This window comes from Protopterus annectens, chromosome 16.part0 (assembly GCF_019279795.1).
Source record: "Protopterus annectens isolate FY-2018-M chromosome 16.part0, PAN1.0, whole genome shotgun sequence".
Classification (NCBI taxonomy): Eukaryota; Metazoa; Chordata; order Ceratodontiformes; family Protopteridae; genus Protopterus; species Protopterus annectens.
Genome location: NC_056750.1, coordinates 255,797,738 through 255,825,588, shown reverse-complemented (window position 1 = coordinate 255,825,588; position 27,851 = coordinate 255,797,738). Strand labels below are relative to the sequence as shown.

Genomic DNA, 27,851 nt, shown 5'->3' with positions numbered 1-27,851 from the left:
AATTTTTCTTTTATGAAAAAGAGATATATAAAATGAATCAAATTAAAATTGACTTGTTATATAAACAAAAATATTGTTTACAAGGAAAGAAAAGAGGTAGCATATTTGAATAAAATAATAAAAGAAGGAAAATAAGACAATTAAAATATAAGGAAGGTAAGCAAATAAGACAACAAGAAGGAATATATGAAACAATTTAATATGTATTGGAAATATTTAAAAGAGAAGAAAACATAGAACAAATTTATAAAGGTGAAAAATTAAATCACGAAGATAGAGTATTTAGAACAAAAAATAACTATGAATGAACTGATTGAAATTCTAAAAGATATTAGCATGAATTCTGCAACAGGACCGGATGGAATTTATAGTATGTATAAACAAATGAAGGTTGTGGCAAAATTATTTTTATGGAAGTTATAAATAAATCGTTAAAAACTGGAATTAAAGAGAAATAGAGATGTACAGGAGTTATAATATCTCTATTTAAAAAAGGAAATAGAGGAGAGAAAAAATTGGAGACCTATAACATTTGAATAATACAGATTATATTTATGAGAATAATACCAAAAAGGTTACAAAAACATATAGAATATATCACCAAAATGTATACGGAAGAAAAGGACGTCAAGAGTTATTATGGATAATAAGAGAAATACTTGATACCATAAATAAAAATTTGGAAGCGAAGGTTATGATAGAGAATATAAGTGAAGCCTGTGATAATATTCAATATAAAGCATTATGGGGAATTGTGCAGGCATGTAATGTAAGCAAAAAATATTACAAGTAATAAAATCTGCTTATGAAAGGAACTATGTGAAACTTAATGTAAATAGCTGGATTGGGTAAGAAATAAAAATAGAATGTGGAATTAAAGCAGGGCTGCCCAGCTAGTAGTGTAATTTTGTCATTAGTTATGAATGTAATAGTGAAGGAAATTAATAAAATGTCAAGTAGGGGTGGATACAAAATGGTAAAGGAAGTACAACTGCCAATAATGTTTAATTATGCGAGTGATATTGAATTAATTGTTAAAAATAAAGTATGTATGGAAGAAGTAAATGAAAAATTAAATATAAATAAAAAAAAGGTTCAAGTATATAAAGAGAAAAGTAAAGGATTTTGTTTAGAAGGTGTGATAGGAGGTATTGATTTTATGAAAAATATATAGATATAAGAAATAATATTTGAAAGGAATGAATATAGACAACATTGGGATAGTGTACTCAAAAGAAGTAAATGATATGACTATATTTTGGAAATCAAATCGATTTTCATATAGAAAAAGCACACATGTTGAACAGAATGGTAATAGGAAAAAACTGCTTATGTTGCTAACATCTATATGATTCCTGTTAAGTATGAAAAGGAAGTAATGATTATAATTTCTTTTTTATGGGACTGTAGACTGAATCCAGTCAAGAGAGGGATTGTATGTATGAAAGAAGAGCAAGGAGGCTTGTGTTTAATAAACCCATTAATATATGCAGCATCTTTAATTTTATATAAGTTATTAAAAGGAATTTTGAAGGAAAATAACTTGATAGAAATTATGCTACATTATAAATACAAAGAATTGTGGGAAGGAATGGAAGTTAAAAAAGCAAGAGCATTGTGAATGAAGAAAGAGTACCAAAACAAAATTGTGTTATGGAAAATAAAAAAGAATATGTGTTAGAAAAATAAAGGAATGATACTTAAATATTATAAATGCTTTTTATTGCATTGATCCATGGAAAGATTTAGTAATAGATGAGAAAAAAGACAATGATGAGATATAACTGTAAAAAGATTAAAGAATGTAATGATTTGTTACGGAGATTCTGTTTGAAAATTGCCAGTTAAGGCAAATATGCCATACAAAAAAAAGCAAGATAGAATATGTAAAAAATGTGGCGAGTTTGAGACTACTGAGCATGTGTTTTTGAAATGTGAAAGAGTTAATAAGTTGTGGAAAAAAATATGTAAAAGGGTGAAAAGTCGTTAAAATTTGAGCAAATAAATATGGTCATAATAGAATTTGGTTATTATGGTGCACAAAAACAGAAAGAAGTGAAGATAATGGACAGAGTAATTTTTTATGTTTCGTAGACTATATGGAATTAGGGAAATTAAATACAATGGGAAATGGACTTTGACAAAGATTTTGGAAAAAAATAATGTTTTAGTTGTGGATAAAAGAGTGGGTGGGACTGCTTAAATTGAAGTTTATAATGTGTGGAGATTTGTAAATGTAAATAAGTAAATAATATATAATGTATACATCAATAAAAAAACTACTGTTTTTGGTTGGGGAAGCTGTTGTGTCACTTCCTCTACGCTGTTATGGAGGGAAATCTAACTGGAAGGTGAGGCTTTTTTACAACAGCTGCAGGATGAGAGTTTCAAAGTGAAGGGAATCAGAAATGCATAAGATTTTGTCAGAAGGTGGTTTACCTTCTCACGAGCTCCAATGTTTAATTTCGGAAGAACCCTCTATATCACATGCCACGTCCTGAAAAACATAGAGAGATGTTATCAGCTATTGGAGGACTCTGAGATGGCAGAGCAGACCATGGATGGTGGTTTGGGAGATACAAGTGCTCCACGGGCAAATGATGCACAGTTTCTTTGTCAGAAGGAGATACTTCCATTTAGCAGCTATGTTTTGGAGAAGTGGGTTGAAAGCAGCATTCTGTTAAGAAAGAGACTGATGGTCAGGATTTCATCAAAGGCTGGTAGAACTTTGATGCATTGTATGGGATACTTTAAACTGTTGGGATTTCTTGGCTTCAGGTGTTCGTTCACTTATACTCTTAGGAAAGGAACGTTGTCACAAATTGACTTTTGAAAGTTTTGAACTATTGGCAATAAATATATCCATGGAATGAGTATGATTTTGTTTGCACTACAACTCCTTTAAAATGGAAACTGCACAATTTGGAAATAATATTTTGACTGAACTAGATGTAAAGAATTATTTTTCTAATTGTTAAACAGTTCTTGGTTTACTTAAATTAATTGATGAAAGAGGAATTATGTATGTACTTTTGTGTCTGTTTGTATAGGCTTCACACCTTATTAGTTCTTGCCCAAAAAGGCAATGTCTGCAATATGGACAATTTGGTTATAGTGTAAAAATGGTGTAGACTATTCTAGGTATTGAAAGAAAGGGCATACATGGTTTGAATGTCTTGCATTGAAAGTTGATGGTTAATGTTTTGGCTTTTGTCTGTCCAGTACAGAAAGATCCCCCTTTGTCTGTCTTGCCTATACAGCCCAGACCTTATGTGCTGGTCAGTGAGGTCTCTTGCAATGTTATTTTAAAAGTGAAATTTATAAGGAAGTACTAGGGGGAAATATTTTGATGCTGTTAGTATTGATCAAGAAGACATGTCTGCTAAAAAAAGAGGAGGAAGGGGAAATTCTACCAATGGGAGAGTTAATATATGAAAAAAAAAGGAAATCCCACAGGGAAAAAAAGATTAAAAAAAAGTAAAGGGTGACCTGGAAAATCTTCTCTCCTAATGTCAACCGTGCTGTAAGTAAGGAGGGGAACACATACCACAAAGACTACTGTATATTCAGCTCAGTATTACATGAGATGCTTGGAAGTAGTACAGATACAGGCATTTCTGATCACAGGATGATTTGGGACATCTTTAGTAGCAATGGCTATGTTATTAGTTAGGAGAAATGGATCCAAAACTGGATTGTGAAGTTCCCTTAAAGTCATGGGGTAGGAAAGTTAACATATTCTCCACACATCTTACTATAAGAATGTTAGCCTGGACTAATTGATGGGTAACATACAGGCAGAAATATAACCATTTCTTTTGACTGAGCACAAGTTCGTTCTCATTAAAAAAACTAGTTTATAAAACAGCTGCATGAGGATTATGATACTGCAGTAGGGTCTAATAATGCTTCCTGCATTCTTTGCAACCTTATATTTTTGAGTTAAATAAATTGTTAGGGACTTTTTTTTTTCAATAGCAGCATTTTGTTAAGGGTAAATGAGAAACGGTAAATCCTTATTTAGCCAATAAATTAGAGTGAGGTCAATTTCCTTTCAATGGTAGGCAATTTTTCACACAGCAGGAAATATTGCAGATTGTTGAAAATTATGTATTTGATATGTACCGACTTAAAGGTGAATGTGGCTTTCAGCAATGGGAAGTTCCTTCTTTGGTATGAACTGATTGTGAATTGTTATCTTAACCTTTGAATCTAGAAGAAATGCCGAAAGTGATCGGTGATGGTAATACCAACAGCATTCTTGGTGAAGATTGGTATGGTGTGTACTTTTTATAAATGTATTTTGCCTGTAATGAAATGTATTTCTTATCTGCTCTAATGGGTTCTGGCTTATGGTCGGAAGATGTCTGTAGAGGTTTAGAGAAAAAGAAGGGCAATAAGCAAGACTTAATAATTAGAGACCATTAGTATTATGCAATCCAGAAAAGCCAAAAGACAACAACAACAGTATTATGCAGTCCAGGTAAAATATTCATGAGTTTATTAAGCAGATGCGTGAAAGTCATGCGCTGAGATTGTTAACGGAAGGTGTTTATGGACTAAAAGAATGGTCCTATTTGTGATGCACTACTTCTTCTTAAAGAAATAACATCAGGGATTGCTAATAGAGTAATGGGTAAAGTGGTGCTATGTGATATTCAGAAGGCTTTTGATTTCCTTCATCATAACAATGTCTGGAATATTTTGAAAGTTTATAGTTTTCCAACTGCATTTTGGCGTTTTAGGTGTTTGAGGCTTCTTGAGTGAGACTTTAGTAAATGGTCGGCTAGGAGAGAACTTAAGATAGCCATGGTGGTGAAACAGGGTTGTCCATTAAATCCTTTGTGATAAATGGTATCCTAGTAACTTTAAGTAAAGATTTGTGGAAAGGTAGATTAGCGATTGTAGCTACTCTGTATTTACCTTAATTTTAAGTTGAAAAGGCAATGTGGTAGTACTTGTAAAAATATGGTTTGGGTTAGACAAGTCTTAGCGCAGTGTGCTTTTTCGGAAGGTAGGATTGGTCATTAATAAAAATAAATATCATGGTTTGGGAAAGATGCTATGATTTCTGATATACTTTTTTGTGGTCTGAATGTAAAAACGTTGATATGTTTACTAAGTCTTATATTTTCTCAGCATTATGGTGCCTATGTTACAGACACTAAAAATAATTTTTCAGCTAAGGAGAGTGCAGGATGGTGTTCAGCTTTGCCATTCTTCCAACACAAGATGAAGTTTTTTATGTTTAAATAATGAGAAACTATTCTGTAACATAAAAGCGACCAGCAGCCAGTTTCAGCGTTAAATCACAAACTACATATTTTATTAATATCCAGGGTTAACAGACCAGTTTCGGCAAATCTCTTGGCTTCTTCATTGTTATTCAACAATAAGCACCTCTAACACATATAAATACCCGAATGAAAAAAGCTCCGCCTCCCCCTAACTTTTTTGTAATACATCCACGGATAACTGCAGTGAGGGACTTCAATGCAGTATACAGGATAGAAGTACAAAGTATAAACAAATTGAAATGCGATCTTTTGTGAAGATAATTTTTGTTAACTCCCATTTAACGAGATGAAATATAAACATTATACTGAGAGATTGTGTTCCTCTTGTTCTTGTGAAGACACTATTACATGTCCTTGTAGAAAGAATGTCAAAGCGTGCAGTTATTTTGGAATAAATGCTTACGAGAGTGGCATATTAGTGACCTCTAACCACTCATATGTGACATGATTGTGTATGGTCATTATACGGGTTTACCAATTTTGTCGATAGGTAAGACTCAAATATTTGCTTATGGTTCTTTTGGAAATAAAACTGTGCAGAAATATTATACAACAAAATACTAAATTTGAGTTGTGTTGAAAAAGTATTTGTCTTTAGATATGGGTTAAGGGTGGGGGGTTGATTTCTTGTAATTGATGCTACTGTATTTAAATTGTCATTGTGATTTACTGTACTGATTTTTTTAATAAAGTTCCCCCTCTCTTTTTGATAACCGCAGTGGGATATTTTACATCCACGTGTGAGCCTCAGTTTAACGAAGGATGTTCTGAATCAAAATCCCTGTCACCATCTTAAGTTTGGAAATAAGTGACTTGAGTTTTTTTTTGCTTATAGCTCAGTGCATTTTAGGAGTAGTGAAAGTGACAGCAGACTTCCTGAGTTAGTAACATTTTCAGCATTCAGACCACTTTATGAAATTAGTAGCTATCCGATTTCATAAGTAAACTGCCAACAACAGCTACATCCTTTGCTATGCCCCCCACCCCACCCATTTTCATAAGTAAACATGTGCTGCTGCTGTTTCATGATTACTTATAACGCTAGTGACTACTTTGAGGAGACAGCAAATAATGTATGTTAATAATCTGAGAAAGATTTGCATTGTTTTGTCAGGCAATATATTTGCTGAAAATATTACACCAGATAAGCATGTAGGACTGAATAGTAAAGTCATAAAGGCGGAAGGATGAATAAATATTTGTATATTTGTGTAAAATGCACATTACATTTTTTTCCTGTATCCATTTCTTGTTCATATCCATGCTGTTATTTTTACTGGAGCCAAACTAAGCACACATTTTTTTATCACAGAAACAAGTTCACTTTTAGGTTGGACATATTATTTTATCCTTATAAAAAAGGATTAGGTTTTCTCAGCATTGTGTACTTCCAGCGAGATATGTGAAAATAATTGAGATGATCAGACTGATTCTGTACTACTGGTCGTATTTCACACCTCCCTGGTTACCACTAAAACAAGCAAAAGTCCATTCTAACAACAGAACTTATCTGGAACTAAGAATTCAGGTGAAACAGTATGACGTTTGGGGAAAGTTTAGTTTTGAAATGAGTAAGAACTCAATGATTCAGAATATATGTCAAACATTCACTAAAACCGTACTTCTTGACAAAGACCAGAACGACAAAGATTTCTTAACTGTCAGAATAAAGAAATACTGACAAACTGATAAGTGTAAGTTAATAGTTTGTAAATGTGGAATTATAATTTTATTTAAATCTTACTTTGGAGTAATTTTGCACTGACAGATGGGTTTTTTTTTTCAGCTCTAGTTCAGGGCAGACGTTTACCTCGGACTTCGACTCCACAGATGCAGCTAGCACTTCAGGATCGGCAACAACAAGCTTATCGTATGACTCGCGGTAAGGGCAACCATAACACTTTGATCTTTGCTTTCAGTGCAGTTAAATTTTTGCCTTGAAGTCGAAGGTTTTTGGGATGTAACAAGTGATTGCGATTTGGAAGATCTGTAGAGTCAAGAAGTATGTGTCCTAATAAATGTTAATTTTGCAAACAAACGTAATTACTTTGTATAAGGTGGCAACCTTTGGATATTTCCTGATGCAAAAAGGATATCAAAAATCTATGCGATATTCAGAAAACAATCAGAAAATCATGGTACTAGGTTGAAAACCTTTGTAGTCTCTTTTATAGTAGATCAGGTAATAATTGCTAATATTCATGGTTTAGTGAATTTTCTGATTACATTCTAGAGCATTATATTTGTACAAGGGACCATAACAAAGTTACTTTATGCCTAGAGTGTTTAGAAGATGTAGATTAACCCAGTGACAGAGCTTGAGAGGTCATGATTTGCTTTTGCCACTGTAAGATCGTGAAATGTACATTGATGTGACTGGTCATTTGGCTATAATGTTGTGTAGCATTTTAACAGACCTGTAGTATAGAAAGGAAGACAACCAGACGTGGAGACCAACTCTGTTTGGATCTGTACCATTGTAGAGACAAACTGACTAGTACTTCTGCTGCACTTAACTGAAACAGAACCATAAGAGCCAAAAAAAAAAAATCCAGCACTTCAGCTTAGTGTAAAAAGCCAATTAGTGCATCGCCTTCTACAGTAGCATATCCACCACTAGCCCCAGCTCTTCGTGTGAAAAGCAAAAAAAAGGATTTTTTTTTTACTGCAGAATCCCAATTAGTACATTTGCATCAAATTACTACTTACAGTTACAGACTTCCCTCAGCTCTTCAGTTAAAGAACACAAAAGTAAAACTTAAGTGCTTTTCTGTTGTATTGCCTTTTCGGTACAACATAGAAGAGAATGCAGAACACTAGATCATGCACCCAACACTTTGCACCAAGGGCCATCCCCCCTCCCCCCTTCGCTCCACCCTTGCTACAGTAATACAGAATGCAAACAACTTGTATGTCATTTAAAAAAATGTGTAAAATCATGTGTGTTTGCACTGATCTCAGAATAGTACTACTGTATTCCTGTTATCTCAACCTAGCTCTTATAAGAGGCAGTGCAGTCTGCTATACTGCTGTCACACATTGTTTTTAAGGTGTAGCTGTTTGCTTATCTTCTGATTATGTTAAGACAGATGTTCTTTTCTGAGGTAGATGTTTGAAAGACAAGGAAGCAAGAGACCTGCAAGTAGTTTTACTTTTTTGAAATTAAGGTTAAAAGGATTTTTAATCTAGAATTGTCCATTCATCAGTTTACCTACAGTTACTTCTGAATGCAGCTTTAAATGCTGTTTCTTATTTAGTTGGCTTTTTGAGGGTGGAATGCTAATCATTTCAAGGGCTTTCAGCAGGCATTCTATGCTGTTAAAAGTATGAAGAGGATGTTCACATGTGATAGTAATAGTACTTCTGGCATCATAACCCAACAGTAACAAACTTTATTTAGTTATATATTGATAACAAAACTTTTCTGTTTGCTATAAATATAATTTAGTACTGCTAAGAAAGAAGTTTTAGGTCTGGCCACACTGATAGTAAGGCAAATATTAATAGCTGGTCCAGAAAACAAGGGTTGATGGGGGGGTGTTTTCTTTAATTTAGAACCTGATGGCCTTGCATGGGGAGTAGGGTGTTAAATTTACTTTTGACAAAAGCATTCCCTGGTATAGGCTAGGACTTCACCCCAGGTGAACACTAAAAGTCCAGATTCTGGGAGATATATAATGGTTGATCTGAAACAAGCATGTTTCTGCTACTTCCAGCATTAGGTACAGTTATGTCCGTTTGTCAGTAGTAGTCAGGAAGGGAGATCATGGAAACATTTAGTAATAAAACAATTCTTCCCATACATAGGTGGTGGTGTCAAAGGCTGTCAGGACTCCTGGAGCATGCCTTTATACCTCCTCCTCCACTGCTGACATATACCTACGTTATTCCCTTTGGAGATGCCTTATTTCCTTAGGTTATTTGTAGGATGCACTTGAGGGTGTATTGCTGGTAATAGGATGAGTTAGCCTTTAGGCAGATCAAGACATTTTGGCCTGATTCAGTCGAAGTGCATGATGCAAATAATAATCATCATCATCATCATCAGTGGAAATGTATGATGCACAAATATATATAGGAAGAATTCTTACAGCATTTAATGCTCTAAAGACAGATTTTCTTTAAACTAGATATGAACAGTAGAGCACAGCAGAACAATGGCAAATAATGTGCCCATGCAGCTGTTTGGCCTGCCCTGCTACTGGCTTGACCCTTACTCAGGGATTCAGGGAAGTGGGTATACTGCAGGTGCTGTTGTGCTATTAGCTTGCTACACACTGGCTCGAAAACGCAAGTTCTCAAACTCGCACTAACATAGTCTGCCATTTCTATGTAACCCTTCTAACACCTGACCATATAAAGCTATATAGCCCTACCAGAACCTAAACTCTTACCCATTTCCCGACCCACATCCTTGCTCCCTTACCCTAAACCTGCATCCTTATCCTAAAGTCACTGATCACTCACGAAACCTAAAACTGCAGCCTCCCTCCATAAACCTAAATTCCTGAATCTCTCCCCAACGCTAAAACTCTTCTTTTGCTCCCTAAACTTAAAACTACCTTCCTGCTCCATAACCCTAAAATCCCCTCCCACTTCCTAAACCTAAAATCCCCTTCCTGCTTCCTCCCCACAGCTACTTGCCTAAACTCTCAGAGTATGTGGACACGCAGCAGCCTACACAAACTACAAGGCTTCGAGACAGTGGTTTTCAAGGGCTTTGGGACTCGAGCACCTGCTGTGTTACCCAGGAGGTTGCCATCATCATCATTAGAGAAAGTATACCAGAGTCACAGAACTGTGTACTGTGCCCCTTCTATATCTACTACTGTTCTGCTGTGCTGTCCTGCTCATATCTGCTGTTACACAGACAGAAAATCTATATTACAAGACACATGCCCAGTGCATTACTTTCAAACTGTCATTGCAAGTGTCCAGTAGTTGAACATCTCCTAGAAATCCACAGAGTAGCTGAGACATCCTCCATACTAAGAAAGTGCTGCATACAAAAAGAACCAGTATTACACAAAGTATAAAGCTGTTTTGTGTCATTTTTCCACCCATTGCTTGCCAGCCATCAGTCCTCCTGCATTCATTCGCCCTTTTCATTTCCCTGTGGGGCAAGAGTTGATCACAGTAAGTACACACACGAAGTCACCAGGGTTTCTGTGGCCCTAACACCTCCCTTACGTGCTAAGCCTGGTATACCTTCCCCTTTGGTCATTCATATGCCCTCACAAGCCTTATGAAGACTAAGTGAATGTAGCTTGATAGAGCTGGTGTATTTGCCAGTCCCATACTCTGCATACCTTGTGCATCATTTCCAGTAGCACTGAAGCAAGTCAAGCCACCTCCATCCTGTTAGGATGAGTAAGCTGACAACAGCCACTCACTGCTCCACCCATCTCCTGCAATGCCCAAGGCACTAAGCGTCACTCCATGTGGGTCATAGTCAGGGCTGCATCCCTCTGAACCACGGAACAGGGCCAACTTCAGTAGGTTTATTTTAGATGTTTGGCAACCTGTTTTCTTATGACCTGGTTTGCTGCTGCATGCAGGATTGGCACACAAAGTATCAGAAAGCAGTTCTTTGGGCCTGCTCTGAAACTGACCGAACATATCCCCTTGGAGTCTGATGCAGCTTGAAAGAGAAATTGAATGCAAAAAATAAAAAAAAAGTTTAACATTTGGATCTATGCACACATCCGGAGGATATATTTCTATAAAAACAAGATACTTAATTAAGGAGAGAAAGAAAAATATAAGAAATGGAAAAGAGGTCGAACTACCAGTTTGAAAAATTGAAATAAGCTGAACAAACAAGTTAACCATAGTATGAAACAAAATCAAGAAAAGTTTGAAGAAATGTTATATAAAGATAATTAGCATAATAGGAAACCGTAAAGCATACAAATTGATAATCTGTATGTAGATTTTAAAACTTATTCTTAGACATATTTTTATATATATATATATATATATATATACACACACATACACACACACAAAATCTTTTACAAAGCATTTTTTGCTTCCAAAAGGGGGTGATAAATTGTCCTAGTGACATCCAGGTAATGTAAGTATGGGAAGATTCCTTGTGCTTGGGGAAATGTACTTGTTAAACCTGTCTTTTAGGGTATTGATGTACTCATGATAAGCTGGATAGCTGCATGTCTTACAAATAGGACATGGCAAATATATACTTAGATAAGTGAAATTTGAGGTTATAGTCAGGGTGTCTTGCAAGGCTCTATCCTAGACCCATATTTGTTTAGGTACTATCTTTCAGATCTATCTGTTTCATCTGAGGTGTTCTACAGTCTGCATGCAGATGACTTGAAAATGGGTAAACTGATTACATGTGTTAAAGATATGGCATGTCTGTAAAAGAACTTAACTAAATGACCATTTGGGCACAGGAGAATAATATCATAAATATGTAAAAAAAAAAAAAAAAACTACTTGTATGAGATTTGGGAGTCATAGTTGTCATAGTTTGAAAGGTGAATATTTAATACAGCACAGAGTGATTGACGATGTAGATTCATTTAAAGACTGGATATAAGGGTAGATCCAGCTTTGAGTTTTTCTAACCATATCAACCAATTGGTTAATAGTTATAGAACTATAGGTTATATAAAAATATTTATAAAGTCTAGTAAATCAGAAGTGGTGAAGTCATTGTTTAATTATATTAGACCCAAATTTGAGTATGGAATAACAATATAGAAACCTTATAAGAAAACAAGCATGAGTAAACTGGAAATAGTACAGCAAAAATATACTAAGGGCATCCATGAATGTGAAAATTTAAGTTATAATGAAAGACTAAAATAGCTGAACTTGTATAATGTCTCCTGTAGATATTTAAAAGGAGACCATATTCAGGTATGTACGGCATTTAGAGGCAACTACCTCCGGGAATGTTTGGGGTTATCAAAACGTGGTAGAGAGTTGTCGGACAACCTATGTAGAAGATTCTATAGGAATGAGAAGTGTACTAATTGGTTCTCTGAGTAGCTTATACATGGAATAGACTACCAAATTACATTAATATAAGCACTAGTTTAACAACCTGGACAGTTATTATGGGAACATCTGATTCATAGGTTGGTACTAGGCTATCTGCTCTAGGGCCTATACAAGCCTAGCCATATCAATTCCCTGACTATTTCTTCCCACACTATTTACTTCCCTGGACCCCTGTCTAGCATCTGATCTGATGCAATTTTCATTCATTCTTCAACAGTTGGGATCTTGGCCGCTTCTTCCAAATGTTAGAACACTTGAACTCTAAAACTCCTTACTTTACCCATAATGCAACACTCACCTAACATTGCTCAGATCTTGTTTGCCGCCATTGCGATCAGACATAGATTGTGAACTCTCGAACTTTGGATAGATCTCTCTTGTTGGTTAGTGAGTTTCACTTTTCTCAAATTGTTTTGCTTTTTTATCTATACTATTATATCGTACTACTCCTTCCTCCTTTTAGCCTTATATATATTTTCTGTTGTACTTTTGAGTACTTTTAATACCATTGTTGGTAGTCCTGTCCTTCTCTAGTACTTTTGTAGTAGTTTTTAAATTACCATTCTTGGAAATTCTTTTCTCTCTCTTCCTTAAAAAAATTCTGTTTCCTTTTTGATCTCCGTTTCCTTTCAAAATGTCTGAAAAACCATGCAGCTTTAAGAAATGTATGGTGTGTGGGCACAAAATCCCTAATTCGGACAACCACACAATGTGTTTATTGTCTAAGCCCTAAGCACTCTGATGTCAAGTGTAAAATAAGTAAGGGATTCAACTCCCATGCTCTCATAGAAAGAAGAAATTCATTCTTTTCAGTATCAATATCAGTGGGTCTTAAATTTTTAGCTACATGTTTCAATGAGGGTGACAGCTCCTCAACTATCAGAGTACAATTAGCAGCCATTTCCATCTTTCATTATAGTGGTAAATATTACTAATTAGCTTCCTCCAAGCTTTGTAAAGCCTTTCTCAGTGGAAGCTACTTGCTTAGACCTCTTTTAAAAGATCCTACACCTCCTTGAGATCTAAATATTGTTCTTCAGACCTTGACTCAACCCCTGAACCATCAGCTAGATTTGATCTGAAATTTTTGACCCGGAAAACTCTCTTCCTAGTTGCTGTCACTTCTGCCAGAAGAATGTCTGTGCTTTAAGCACTGTCCTGTAAACCTCCTTGTGTAATTTTTTCACAAGGGCAGGGCTTCTTTACAGACAAATCATTCCTTTTCATCAAAGGTGGTATTGGAATCTAATATTAATCGGGTCATCAGTCTACCACTCTTCTTTCCTGACTTTTCAAACAAAGGAGAATATATGTTGCATCTTTTGGATGTCCATAGACAGTTGCATTTCTGCCTTTGCAAAACCAAAGATTTGAGAAAATCTGAACAATTGTTTCCTTTTCTGATTCAAAACTAGGCAAACCAGTACCTAAAGTGGCTTTGGCCAAATGGTTGACTGAGTATATTACCTTTGTTTATGAGAAAGTGGGTTTGCCTTTACCATAGTCTCCAAGAGCCCATTCCACAAGGTTTATGGTGAATTCCTCAGCCTTTCTGTCTAGAACTTCCTTGGATGATATTTGTGCAGCTGCAACTTGTGCTAATTGCCATACCTTTATTGCTGATTACAGATTGGTCTCTAGGGTAAGAGCAGCCTTTGGCTCAGCTGTTTTCTGGACTATCCTTCCTTAGAGTCCTCCTGGGATTTATGTTGCTGGGGACTCTGTCCCAACAGTTGAGGAATGAGTGAAAATGAAATCCGATAAAAAAAGTTATGTACTCGCCATAGCATTCCATCTGTTGTCCATTTTCATTCTTCCTCAGCTTCTCACCCACCTATCCCCATCTTGTTTATTTCCTGGCTAGACCGAATAGTTTTTCAGGGACCTTTGTTCCTTGTTTGAGCTCCAGTTTCCATTCCTTTCTTATTTTCCACTACTGTTTATATTTATGGGTAGCAAACTAGATCTGAGGTATGTTGGGTAGTTGCGCATTATAGGTAAGGGAGGAGCTCGAGAGTTTGTGTTCTCCGATCTGGAAGAAGCGACCAAGTCAGATCTAAGGATCATATCCAAACCCAACAGTTGAGAAAGAATGAAAGTGGACAACACATATGGAATGTTATGGTAAGTGCATAACTTTTTTTGGCAGATTAGAAGGGCATTATTGCACGTGCTTGAAATATTGTATTGTGTCTGCATAGCTGTTGGAAAATGTATTAGTTGTACATTGCAGAGAAAGACCCATCCAATCTAACTGTTCAGTGTATAGGGACTATAGAGCATCACCCCCAACACACACATACACGACATTGAGGTCCTGTAGTGTACATAGCCCTGAAGTTCACTAACAGTTATCAGAACCAGACCCCCCAAAGTAATGTAAAACTGGAGGCATACACATTTGAAAGCAGCCACCAAGTATGAGAAAATATCACAGATATATATTTTTTATTTGTATCTGTGAAACAGGGTGGAGCATTGATTCATACAGACCATTTTCTAACTCATACCAAGACCATCTAGGTAAGTGACTTGGTTAGAGTTGCACAGTAGACAACAGGATGCTGAAGGAATCCATCCCTGACTGCAGGAAGCAACTGATTTGCAGCTCGTAACCTTAGTCCTGTGCACTAACTGTTAGATAAAACAAATACAGTTGAGTAAATAAATTTTCTCTGATCTCTGTGACTTCCTCTGGCTGGTAAATTTAAACCCGGAGGAGAAAAAGCTTCAGTGGCAGTGTGAATCTTTGGGGATGTGATGCAATCACAAAAAAAATATTAACAACCACTGATAGGCAGTTGGCAGTACAACTATTGGATTCCCTAAGCTTTCAGACTGCAAGACTGGTATTGCTTGGAACATTTTTTACTACATGCCCTTCTGCTGCATAACTGAAAAAAGTAACATCATGGGTGTTCAGTCTTCTTCATGTAACTGTAATGTACAAAATTATGGTTAACAAAAGGTAGCTATTGCGACTTTAGTAAGCCAATGATTTCTCTTTCCCCTTAGTGCAGTAAATGTTTTCCTTGCACTAAAAACTGCATCATCACTGGAAACAGGTTAGTGTTTCTCAAAGTTCAAGCTTGCTACCCTAACCTAACTGGCAGCAAGTCAGACTACATGACTCACCCCAAACCAGATAAAATGAAAGAAAGCAGGGAATGACACTATAAAGAAACCAAGAAAGAGCATGGGGGAGGGTCTGTCTATTTTTTTTTCTCAGTACTAAATTCTATTCAACAAAGGGCAACTGAGGCTGTCCCTTGGTTTGGAATAAAGTGTAGGATTCTGCTGTCACCTTTTCTTAGTTCAGAGGTCTTATATCCTACCCTAAACTTCAGCATTTTCACCAAGCACATCTGATAGATGTATCAAGTTCCAGATGATGTGGTATCACCGGGCATTACCCTAAACTTCATCAGTTTCACCAAGCACATCTGATAGATGTATCAAGTTCCAGATGATATGGCGTCACTGGGCATGGTGGGGTGGTTCATCATTTGCTGGAGCAAGTCCAGAAAGTCCATCTAAATGAACACTAATTTTAGAGTACTGCTCCTGGTTTAATTTTTCCAAGTGTATTGGGTTTCTAATAGCATGACGGGAGTTGACCCCATTCCTAAGTCAGGTATGATTAGAGTTCGTGAAATTAGTATTGTTTCAGTCTTTGTTGTTAGCCAAGAGTGCTCTTCACAGCACCAGCAATATGCTCACTTTTCGTAGGATCATAGGAAGTTACTGGGGTATTGGCCCTGAGGCCCTTACAAGCCTAGACAAGAATTTATCCCATGTTCTGACAAGTCAGCACCCGATGCCCCTGTCCAGCAGGGACACAGGTGGAATCCCAGGGGTGTATTTTCTGTTTTCCATCCAGTTATCCAGCTTGCACTTAAAAAGGGTTAATGAGGTACTCTGCTTGATGTGGAGAGAGAGCCTATTCCACAGAAGGAGGAGTCTCTGGGATACAGATTTGTCCTGCCAACAAGTTTTATTGATGTCACAGACCAGGTTGAGGTCTCACGTGCAGATTACTTGAGTGGAGCTTGACTTGCGGATATGCAAATACTGCTAGCTCCAAACTGGAAAAACAGGAATATTCCTCAAAAAAGGCACAGAGCACTGCTGTCACTGCCAAGTCTTCTTTATTAACACATTCTGGTACCTCGGCCCCACCGGCCTTCAATGGAATGAATACATATAAATCAGGCAGCTTTTTATACTCAATCACCATACTCAATTCAACGAATAAATTCATTAATCAATTAGAAAACATTAATTAACTTTGCTTAAACGTACTTCATTGTAAAACAGAGATGTGCCCCCCTCCATAATATACACTCGCACTTCATCATTAACAAAATAGCAAAAGTGAGCTATAAACCATATTAATTCATAAAAAAATATACATCTCACACAGCGCATTACCAAAAATCCTATAACAAATTCATTTATTTAATAATTTCATCAATTTATTTATTTATATTAAACACTGGTAAAGACGTACACAATTCATAAAAATAGATTGCAACCTCCCTAAGCCCTATTATGCTAAATAATGACTTGAATATTTTCTTTTGTAAACATGTTTGTGTTTATAGATATGCTGTACTACTAGTCCTTAATTTATTATTTCATTAATCTATATGTAGAATATTGTGCAATGAAAACCTAGCCATTCCCTAAATAGCAAGAAAAATACTAAATACCCCACTCTATTTCTAAATCTAAACCTTTCGGGAACAAAGTGCCAGAATAAACTATTAATTTTGATTCCAACTAAACTAGTTTCCTTTTAAATTCATCGCCCCCCCCCCCCAAATTTTGTTCATAATATGGCTTAGCCAGTACACTAAAGAAAAAACTATCTATATGACCACCATGTGTGCTGCAAAAGTGCTGTGTCACTGGACTATCCAGTCTCCCTAACATCTCCTAGATGTTCTAAAATTCTAAGTTTCACCTTTCTCTCTGTCTGTCCCACATACCATTTAAATGGTGTGCATCCACATCCAGTGATGTAGACCACACCACATGAATTACAATTAAACTCATTTTTTACAAAGAATTTCTTCCCATTGATGGTCCATCCATCCACATTTTTTATTTTTCCACACACTTTGCAACCCCCACATGGAAATACACCCTTCCTATCTACTACTTCAGTTTTATTTCTCATCCTTAATTCTCTCAAATTGTTAAACCTCCCATATGAAAAAAACAACCTTCTCAGGGAACAAATTACCTACTACTTCATTACCACAAATGATAGGCCAAAGATCATTGACCAACTTTCTGAGTGCCCCAGAAAAAGGGGAAAATTTACTAACAAAAAACAGGGGTTCAGCTTTCAATTCATGCAAGTCATGGTTCTTAATAAATTTCCTGTCTTGAACTAACTTTCCATTTGATCTCCTGACTCCCCTTTTATTTCCCAATTTTTCTAGGGCCTCAATACATTCCATGTTGTAACCATGTTTTAATAACCTATCCTTAACCAATGCAAACTCCCTCGCTAAAATCTTTACATCAGAGGTATTAGTTTGTATTCTTTTGAATTCCCCATATGGTAGTGACTTGATCAAATGATCAGGATGAGTAGTACTTGCTTCCAGAAAACTGTCCGCTGCAGTTTCTTTGTGGAAAGGTTTGTACTGCAACTAGCCATTACCATCACCATAAAATGCAACATCCAGGAATTGCATACATTTCCTATTTACTCTATAGGTAAATTGCAAACCTTATTGCAGCCTAACAAATCCATACACTGATCAAATTCACCAGTATCTCCACTACATACAAAAATCAAATCAATAAATCTTTTAAACATAACATTATTTTTTGAAAAAAATCAGCTCTCTAAATAAACATATTTTCAAAATATGACATAAATATGATTGCATATGAAGGGGCAAAGGCAGCCCCTATTGCAGTCCCTTCCAATTGTAAATAAAATTTTCCTTCAAAAACAAAATAATTATGCATCAAAGCAAACTCTAAAAGTTGACATATGTATGTAGTTTTGGGTCCTTCTCCCAACATTTTCATAACTGCTTCCAGACCCATTCTGATATTGATATTGGTGTATAATGAGTTTACATCCACACAGACAAAATACAGGCGAGGGTTCCATTGGATTTTCTTAACTTCTTCCAACACTTGAGCCGTATTCTTGATGTAAGAGTGTATTCTTGGGAGATATGGTTTTAACTGGGAGTCCAAAAAAGTTCCAACATTTTGTAAAAACGAACCCACCCCCCGAGACTATGGGTCTGCCAGGGGGGGTTTCTAGACACTTATGAATTTTTGGAATAACAAAAATAATAGCATATTTGGGAAATTTCACATACAACTTTTTAACATCTCTATCAGAAAAAAATCCCAGCCTCTGTCCCCTTTCCAAAAGTTCTAACAAAGAACTATTAAATTCTTTTACTGGGTTGACACTCAATTTTCGATACACCTTAACATCTGTTAACAAATCAAAAGCCATGTTGCTGTAATCCTTTTTATTCAAAATTACCCAATTCCCTCCCTTAACTGCCTGTGTGAATGCAAACTGATCAGTCACAGCTCGAAGTTGTTTCAAAACTAACCATTGTGTTTTATCCAAATTCCATGATTTTAACCCAGACGGACATCTATTGTATGAAAATTCCACCTGTTTACATAATACACTTTCAAAAACATTAATGACATGAGTGCTTCTTGGGGTCATGAAAGGACTAACATATGGCACTTTGGGTACTGTTAATCTACTATACCCAGTTGAGAAACCTTCATTTGTTTCACTTTCATCCTCTGAATCTCCACTTTCCACATCCCAAAAAACAAAAGGGTTTTCATGCACTGAAATATCTAACAAAGAATATCCACATTTTCAATATTTACATCAGTTGATGCACGCATATCACTTTTTAAACATTAGCACCAAAAAACACCATCAGATTTAGCTTCCTACAGAAAACTTTGATTTCATTTATTATATTCACCAATGAAGAAAAAAATGTAGGCACATATTTCGTGCCTTTGACCAAAACACTTTCCATTGCTTTAGTTAAAACTAAATCCGACAAATTAACAATTTCCAAGTTCTTATTTTTTTTACTTGATATACATTTTCTACCGTTACATCTGAATTAAATAAAGCAAAATGCTTAGACATAGAGCCAACAGGTTGGCTAAAATTACAGTTCATCTTCCGCTATGAAGTGTTGGTACCATGATACTCGGGGAGATTCAAGTCTATTAAATGTTTAAAACATACCTCCGACTGTCCTTCACGACAGTTTAGTTCTTTCTCCCCTTTCCCTGGAACCTTCTTCCCTTGCTCTTCCCTCGATTCTGGTCTTCCGTTGAGTCGCTCTCCACCATGGATAAAACCTCTTCTGAAGCCCTTCTTACATCCTCAAGGGATACACGTTTCCGCCCATTAGAAACGAACTCCGCAGATGACGTAAACGTCTCACGAGACGAAGGCCCTGAACGTGATCTTCCTGTTTTAAAACCTCCTGGCTTGAAACGCCCCTTGGCTGTTTGCATTGCCATGAGAAGATAATTCCACTACTGTAGTCTGTGACATCACATGCTAGTTTACGTTTCTTCCTAGCAACTACCTCAATCTTTATTTTGGCAACACCTGCCTTAATTTCAAGCAATTTATTTGAAAAGCTGGATTCGGAGGTGTCATTAATTAAAGTCTCTTGTAAATCCATTATGTTGCTCCGTATTTTACTATGAGCACGAGTATTTCTCTTAAAAATTTTTAACCAACTTAAAGTACATGCAAGAGAAACGGACTTCCATTCCTCCAAGAGGTCTATTTCATCCTCTGTAAATTCATATGCTGGAAACCTGTCAACTCTCAATCCCCTGGGCATGATATTCATATCAACATATTTTTGTAACAGTTTTATATCATAGTATAATGACACCTTTTTTAACAAATGTTCCAGCTGCTCATACCTCTCATCTGTTCGGTGGTCCCTCCCCATAGACCAAGGATCATTCCAACAATTTGTTGTCTCTGTCCTTCCACATCTGTGTGCATCTAAACTTGTTTACTTCAACTTGTGTTCTCAAAACACCTGGAACAGCAGAAGCTCCCTCCAACGACATAATGTAAATACAAAAACTGCTAGCTCCAAACTGGAAAAACAGGAATACTCCTCAAAAAAAGACACAGAGCACTGCTGTCACTGCCAAGTCTTCTTTATTAACGCATTCTGGTACCTCGGCCCCACCGGCCTTCAATGGAATGAATACATATAATTCAGGAAGCTTTTTATACTCCATCACCATACTCAATTCAACCAATAAATTCATTAATCAATTAGAAAACATTAATTAACTTTGCTTAAACATACTTCATTGTATAACAGAGATGCCCCTCCCACATAATATACACTCACACTTCATTATTAACAAAATAGCAAAAGTGAACTATAAACCATATTAATTCATAAAAAATATACATCTCACACAGTGCATTACCAAAAATCCTGTAACAGTTTGTTTTTTGTTAGTAAATTTTCCCCTTTTTCTGGGGCACTCAGAAAGTTGGTCAGTGATCTTTGGCCTATCATTTGTGGTAATGAAGTAGTAGGTAATTTGTTCCCTGAGAAGGTTGTTTTTTCATATGGGAGGTTTAACAATTTGAGAGAATTATTAAGGATGAGAAATTAAACTGAGGTAGTAGATAGGAAGGGTGTATTTCCATGTAGGGGTTGCAAAGTGTGTGGGAAAAATAAAAAATGTGGATGGATGGACCATCAATGGGAAGAAATTCTTTGTAAAAAAAAATGAGTTTAATTGTAATTCATGTGGTGTGGTCTACATCATTGGATGTGGATGCACACCATGTAAATGGTATGTGGGACAGACAAAGAGAAAGATGAAACTTAGAATTTTAGAACATCTAGGAGATGTTAGGGAGACTGGATAGTCCAGTGGCACAGCACTTTTGCAGCACACATGGTGGTCATATAGATAGTTTTTTCTTTAGTGTACTGGCTAAGCCATATTATGAACAAAATTGGGGGGGGGGGGCGATGAATTTAAAAGGAAACTAGTTCAGTTGGAATCAAAAATAATAGTTTATTCTGGCACTTTGTTCCCAAAAGGTTTAAATTTAGAAATAGAGTGGGGTATTTAGTATTTTTTTGCTATTTATGGAATGATTAGGATTTCATTGCACAATATTCTACATATAGATTAATGAAATAATATATTAAGGAGGAGAATTACAGCATACCTATAAACACAAACATGTTTACAAAAGAAAAATATTCAAGTCATTATTTAGCATAATGGGGCTTAGGGAGGTTGCAATCTATTTTTATGAATTGCATATGTCTTTACCAGTGTTTAATATAAATAAATAAATTGATGAAATTATTAAATAAATGAATTTGTTATAGGATTTTTGGTAATGCACTGTGTGAGATGTATATTTTTTTTATGAATTAATATGGTTTATAGTTCACTTTTGCTATTTTGTTAATGATGAAGTGTGAGTGTATATTATGTGGGGGGGGGCATATCTCTGTTTTACAATGAAGTATGTTTAAGCAAAGTTAATTAATGTTTTCTAATTGATTAATGAATTTATTGGTTGAATTGAGTATGGTGATGGAGTATAAAAAGCTTCCTGAATTATATGTATTCATTCCATTGAAGTCCGGTGGGGCCGAGGTACAAGAATGTGTTAATAAAGAAGACTTGGCAGCGACAGCAGTGCTCTGTGTTTTTTTCTGTGGATATGCAGCAGTCCCGTCAAGGCAGGGTCTGAGATTGCTTTGTATGCCAGACAGAGGACACCTCGAAGGAGTCTGTATTAGACTGAATAGTGGGACAGGGCCTTTAGCCCATCTGTCTCCTTCTGTAGTACACACAGGGGTACATGCACTGATTACATATTTAAGAACAATTGTACATTCTTTTTTATTAGATTTGTTGCCCTTACTACTGTTTGAACTGTCTGTATATCTTTGTTTGCAAATCCTGTTATTTTTTGACTTTGTATCTGTTTGTATACAAGACACTTTAATCACTGGGTATAGCAGTTCCAGTGATCAGTGTTGCTTTTGTCTTTTTTCATGGCCTACTATATCTGGTTATCTTACATCTATTTTTTTGTGAACTGTTGGTAATGGGTGATCCCATGTGCTATAAACTTCATCATTATCTTTAATGCTTTATGGTTCATGTTCCGATTTCTCCTCAGTTACTTCTATATTGTAATGTTTGCATAATCCCCAGTGCAGCAGCCTTGCCACGTTATTGTACTTTTCAGTATACAGACCCTCTGCCATGAGTGTATCACACCCAGTAACAAGATGTGTAACTGCTTCCATTTCTGTTTTACAGAACCTGCATTTGTCTGCTTCTCTCACATTTTCAATGGACTTTGTAAAGCAGTGTGTACATAGTCCACTGTCCTGGGCTGCCATTATTACCCTTTCACCTTTTGGTTTTAGTTCACCTCTCCTTAATTATTCTTGGTTAACATGAGATGGTTTTAGAAGATCTCTCAACTTGCCACTGTATTTGTGGGCTTTCCAATTTTTTCTTCTCGTGATCCTTTTTGCTTGAATGTTTTGATTATTTTATTTTTTATTTTTTTGGCTCATCAGCTGCTGTCTCATTTTTGTCTACTTCTGGTTTGATTTCCATTCTAGCTTTATTCTCAAATGTTTCTGCCAAACTAAGCAAAGATGTCACCTTAGGCTTTTTCTCGTAAAAGTCAGCCGATAATGTTATCAGTTCCAAGATCGAAGATGTATACATCTAACCAATTTTGAGGTTGCCCATACCTCCTTCAGTGCGAGGGATATATATTCTTGGTATACACTAATTTTTATACATCATTTGGTAAGCATGAAGCATTTTCCTTCACCCGTCTGTGCCATGCCTCACAACATCATCCTGAGAAAACTGCTTCAGCAGGCTCAACAAGGGGGAAGGGGCACACATCCCACTACCAATGGCAAGGTCACCACAGCCACACGCAGGTGAGGGGTCAGAGGGGGAGTCAGCAGCTGCTGTGGGTGTAGGCAGACACGTAGGTGTGCTCAATATGCCCTTGTATAGATTGAGGCAATGCATAGCACACTCACCACTTAAGCGACTAAAACCTTCATCCTACGCACGTACACATAGAAATATTGATGCCAGGCAGTGCTTACAACTTTACCTACCCATGTAATGGCTATGTACTCCTAGCATCAGACAGACTCGGCGCTGAACTAAAACTGTAGCTACTGCTGGATTTACAAGATAAGTGTTGAACCTGGAATGTTAAAACAAAATTGTGTAATAATACAATGAATGGCATATGAAGGTGGTGCAGTGGTGCAGCAGTTAGCATTGTCGCCTCACAGCAAGAGGTTCTCCAGTTCGATTCTTGGCTGGGGTGCCTTCTCTGCAGAGTCTGCACGTCCTCCCTGCATTCACGTGGGTTTCCTCCGGCTGCTCTGATTTCCTCCCACACTCCAAAGACATGCGTCTGGAGCATTTCTCCCAGGACTTGCACTGAAAATGGGCTCTGTCCCAGTCTGACTTTCCCAGTAGACAAATGTTTAAATAAAAAGAAAATAAATATCCTTACATGTTGTTACCTGGTAATATAAGGAAATAAAAGGTGGGTGATTTGTACAGCAATGACTTCAGCATGTGACAGCAGAGACTTATGTGAATACATGTGTCCTCTATCAAGTATGTGTCCTCTATCAAGTAATAGGCCTCAGGCATCAAAGATTCACACATTCAAATTTCAAAAGTACTGGTGATCACTGAATATCCTCAGTTTAGCCTCATGCTTTTGTACTGGAAAATCATTAGAGAGAGAAGTTAGAAAGTAATGAGACGCATTTCACTTTCAGACTTCATAACAGTCAGAAAAGTACTGATGCAAAAACTGTTTTGATTCTATCAACTGTCTAACTTTGTAAGGCCAAAATGTGTCAAAAGTACAATTAGCAAAACAACATCACAAACACAGATATATTAAGCATTAAGTCAGCTGTGCGCCCTGAGCATCAGACGCAAAGCTTATGTATCCCTGAATCCAGAAGATAGAAAACAAGGATATGGCACAGTTCTCATTTGCACAGGGTGCTGTGGTGGGTGGGGGGACAGGAAGCCTGGGCTGACACAAAAGGTAAGTGGGTGTATGTGAGTAAGGAGAACCAAGCAGACATTTGGATCGAGTAACTAGTACCACTGAGAGAGAATGAGCTTTAAGCCTCACAGCTGAACCATGTAACTGGTGTGTGTGTCTGCATGGCCCTCCAGGTGAAATTGGTGTGTGAGTGTCTGCAAGAACACAGCCAAGCTTTGTGCTCTATCTACGTCTTGGTATGTCAGACAGGTGTGAGCCATGCATGGTAATGGTGGCAGTTCATCGTTGTACCCGACCACAAGAACTAGCTGTGATAGGAGGTGCTCTGGTATGTCCACACCCATGGTAAGATGCAGTGCTGTTACCTGAATATGACTGAGATCTGCTGAATGAGCTCTCCAAACAAGGACACCCAGGATCACAAGCCCATGGCCTGACACTTCTGGGTCTGGACACCTCAGTCACTGATGGAGCAGTGGAAGTAGTGCCACTGTATGTGTGATCAGGTACGACCACATCGGCTAACATCAGATGTGACTGACCTACACCCACATGGATACAGTCTCCTTCCAAGAAGACATTCCATCGCAGACACTGCCTGTTCCAACATGTTATTCATCCAATCCATTGAATTGGAAACATGGTGTAGGCAGTCACGCATGTCAACCTGTGCCTGGACCTATTTGAACATGCTTGCGCCTCCGTGATGGCCCTAAATATACATCGAGCATCAAGTGGCATGGGAAGACGCACCTGGGTCAGGTGGAGGATGGACAGCAGGCCTCCTCCAAGCACCCCAAACAACCCTCTTGCATAGCACCACACCCACACTTTAGTTGCGGTCAGAGTCAGCAGGCACTGAGGTCACAGTAACCACACTACCCTGATCGAGTGTCTCACCCTCCACCTGTCCACTATCTGGGAGCTGACTAGAATGGGTTGGCATAGGCCCTCTGGTTGTGTCCGATGGAATTACAGGGGATGGCTGAATGTCAACCTCAGTGTCAGAATCAACCTCTGCACCCCCGCCTCTGTTTGGCTACCGTCATCATCAGAGTCTGCTGATACTCAGACATAAGGTGGTAAGAGTTCTACACTTCCACTGTCAGGACCATCTGTGTTGATGAGCAACAGACACAGGAAAGAAATTAATACCTACACTACTATAGCCCAATATATGCTAACGAACTAACAGTGGTGCCACTATTACAGACAGTACAGCAATACACACAACAGTTCTGACACCCACATCACACATAGGGATAAAATAAATATTTTTTTAACTGCTCCTCAGTTCCTGACATAAAAATGTTTGGCTTACGGTGTGCAGGTGATTGTAGAGTCCCTATGGAGAATGGTCCTGGGCGAAGTTAAGTAAAAGGTAAGGACACCATCATTACAATTAACTGTAACACAGGGGTTTAAAACTTTTTGCCCTTTATATGTCCATTAACCATACTTTTAACAAGAACTTGGATAACTTGTCCACCCCAAGCCCATGTGTAATCAACCAGAATGTGTTATTAAATGTATCAATCTGCAGCTGTCCCTGCCCCCCCCCCCCCCCCCAAAAAAAAAAAATTATGGTAAACAGAACTTAAGAAATGCAGTCAGTATTTTACTATACAAGAAGTACTTAACAGTTTAGATAGGTAACCCTACCTGGAAGCTCCTCATGGGACATATTTGTCCTCCCTGAAACAGCAGCATCAACATCAGTGACATGCTGTTGTGCACCTTCCAGTGAGCTATCTGGATCCCTGACAGTGGACAGGAACTGTTTATCTGCTGTCAGTGGTGACTCTGTAGCAGACCCCCCCCCCCCCAATACCCATCCATTAACAAGCCACAGCAGCTCCTCTCCTCCATGAAAATGAAATCATGTCAGTGGCCCTATGGCGCACCTGATCATATGTCCTGCTCTGGCCAAACTTTCTGTGTTGGAGGGAAGCCTTCTGGCTTATCAGTGGGAGTGGTAAGCACTAGGTAACCTATCTACCACATAAGGAGTGGTTCTGGCCCAGAAATTGTAGTTATTGGCTGTTTGGGCAGTTTTTCCAACTCTCTCAACTTTCTGATTTAAAAGCCCGCATTTGCACTTGTTTCCCCCCTTTCCTGTAACTAGTTTATTCCAGATACAGATTCTTTGTTTTAGCACTTGAATTTGCTTATTCGTGATCAGCACTTGTTCAGAACTTGTAAGCAGTAAATAACATACTAATTACTACAGCACTCAACCTTCCTCGTTACCTAGAGGAAAATAGTTTTGATACTTACTTTCCTCACTTGCTTAGAGAAAAACAGCTCTTGTACTCACTTTCCTCACTTATCTAGAGGAAAATATTTTTTTTATTCAGGTATGTCCAAGGGTCCGCTCCCAGTGTTCTCTCCTGTCTATCTGATGAATTTGGGCATCTTGGGGCAATGTAGAAATTGCCTCATGTACACAGACAACCCTCTCCTCCTACCACCCAATGCTACAACCTGTGAGAGATGTACTTATCAGCAAAACTAGAGGTAAAGCTCTCTCCAGTCATGACTGAACTTGACAGTCAAGAGGGGAAGGTAAACACTTGCACCACACCACACTCATCACAGTCTCACTAAATCTACACCATCAAAATCCACACACAGAAACACAAAAACATTCACGGAGGCTCTCAATAATAATCTGCTCAAGCAACAGAGACCTCCAAAGCAAAAATGCAAGCAATCTCCACCCCCTAACACAACCCAAATGACACATAGCCCGCAGACTCAGTGTGCCACTCAACCACAGCCAATAAGGCAAAACAACGTACCCAACACACTAGTCATAGGTGACTCTATAGTCAGGCACACTGATGTCCCACTCATCAGGCTAAACAAGGAGGTTACTGTCAGCTGCCTGTCTGGTGCCAGGATCCGCCACATATCCCACACACTCGGGTCACTCCACAACAAATACAAATGTGACTGTCATTGTCCATGTTGGTGTGAATGACCTGAGACGTACCTCTATGGACTACATGAAAAGAGACATGGAAGAGCTCTCTGATCTTGTAGCCCTGAGTAGCATTCTGCCATCACCCAGAATGATGCCGCAGTACAAGGACAAAATGATTGACTTCAACAATTGGCTAAGCTTCTGGTGCCATTCTAAAGGGATCCATTATCTGTCTGCCTGGGATGACATGGTCGACAGACCACGATGCTTTGCCAGAGATGGCCTGCACCTGTCACCCCTGGGATTCCAGATACTGGCTAAGGTTCTTGCCGCCCCTATAGTGCCTTTTTTAGGCAAGGTTCATATGACAAATTTACCACCGTAACAGGAACAAGCAAGCAAAAACTTAGGGTGATGCTACTCAATGCTAGAAGTCTAAATCTCAAAATGCACTCGCTCGAGGCACTCCTTA

The 27,851-nt window shown here is 37.6% G+C and overlaps 1 protein-coding gene across 1 annotated transcript in view; it reads left to right on the top strand.

The window, feature by feature from the left end:
- PHF19 (PHD finger protein 19) overlaps positions 1-27,851 on the top strand; it is a 1,075,260-nt gene that overhangs the window by 1,000,335 nt on the left and 47,074 nt on the right. Inside the window, 1 exon segment of the mRNA XM_044058373.1 lies at positions 7,084-7,179. Coding sequence (XP_043914308.1) covers positions 7,084-7,179 — 96 coding nt within the window.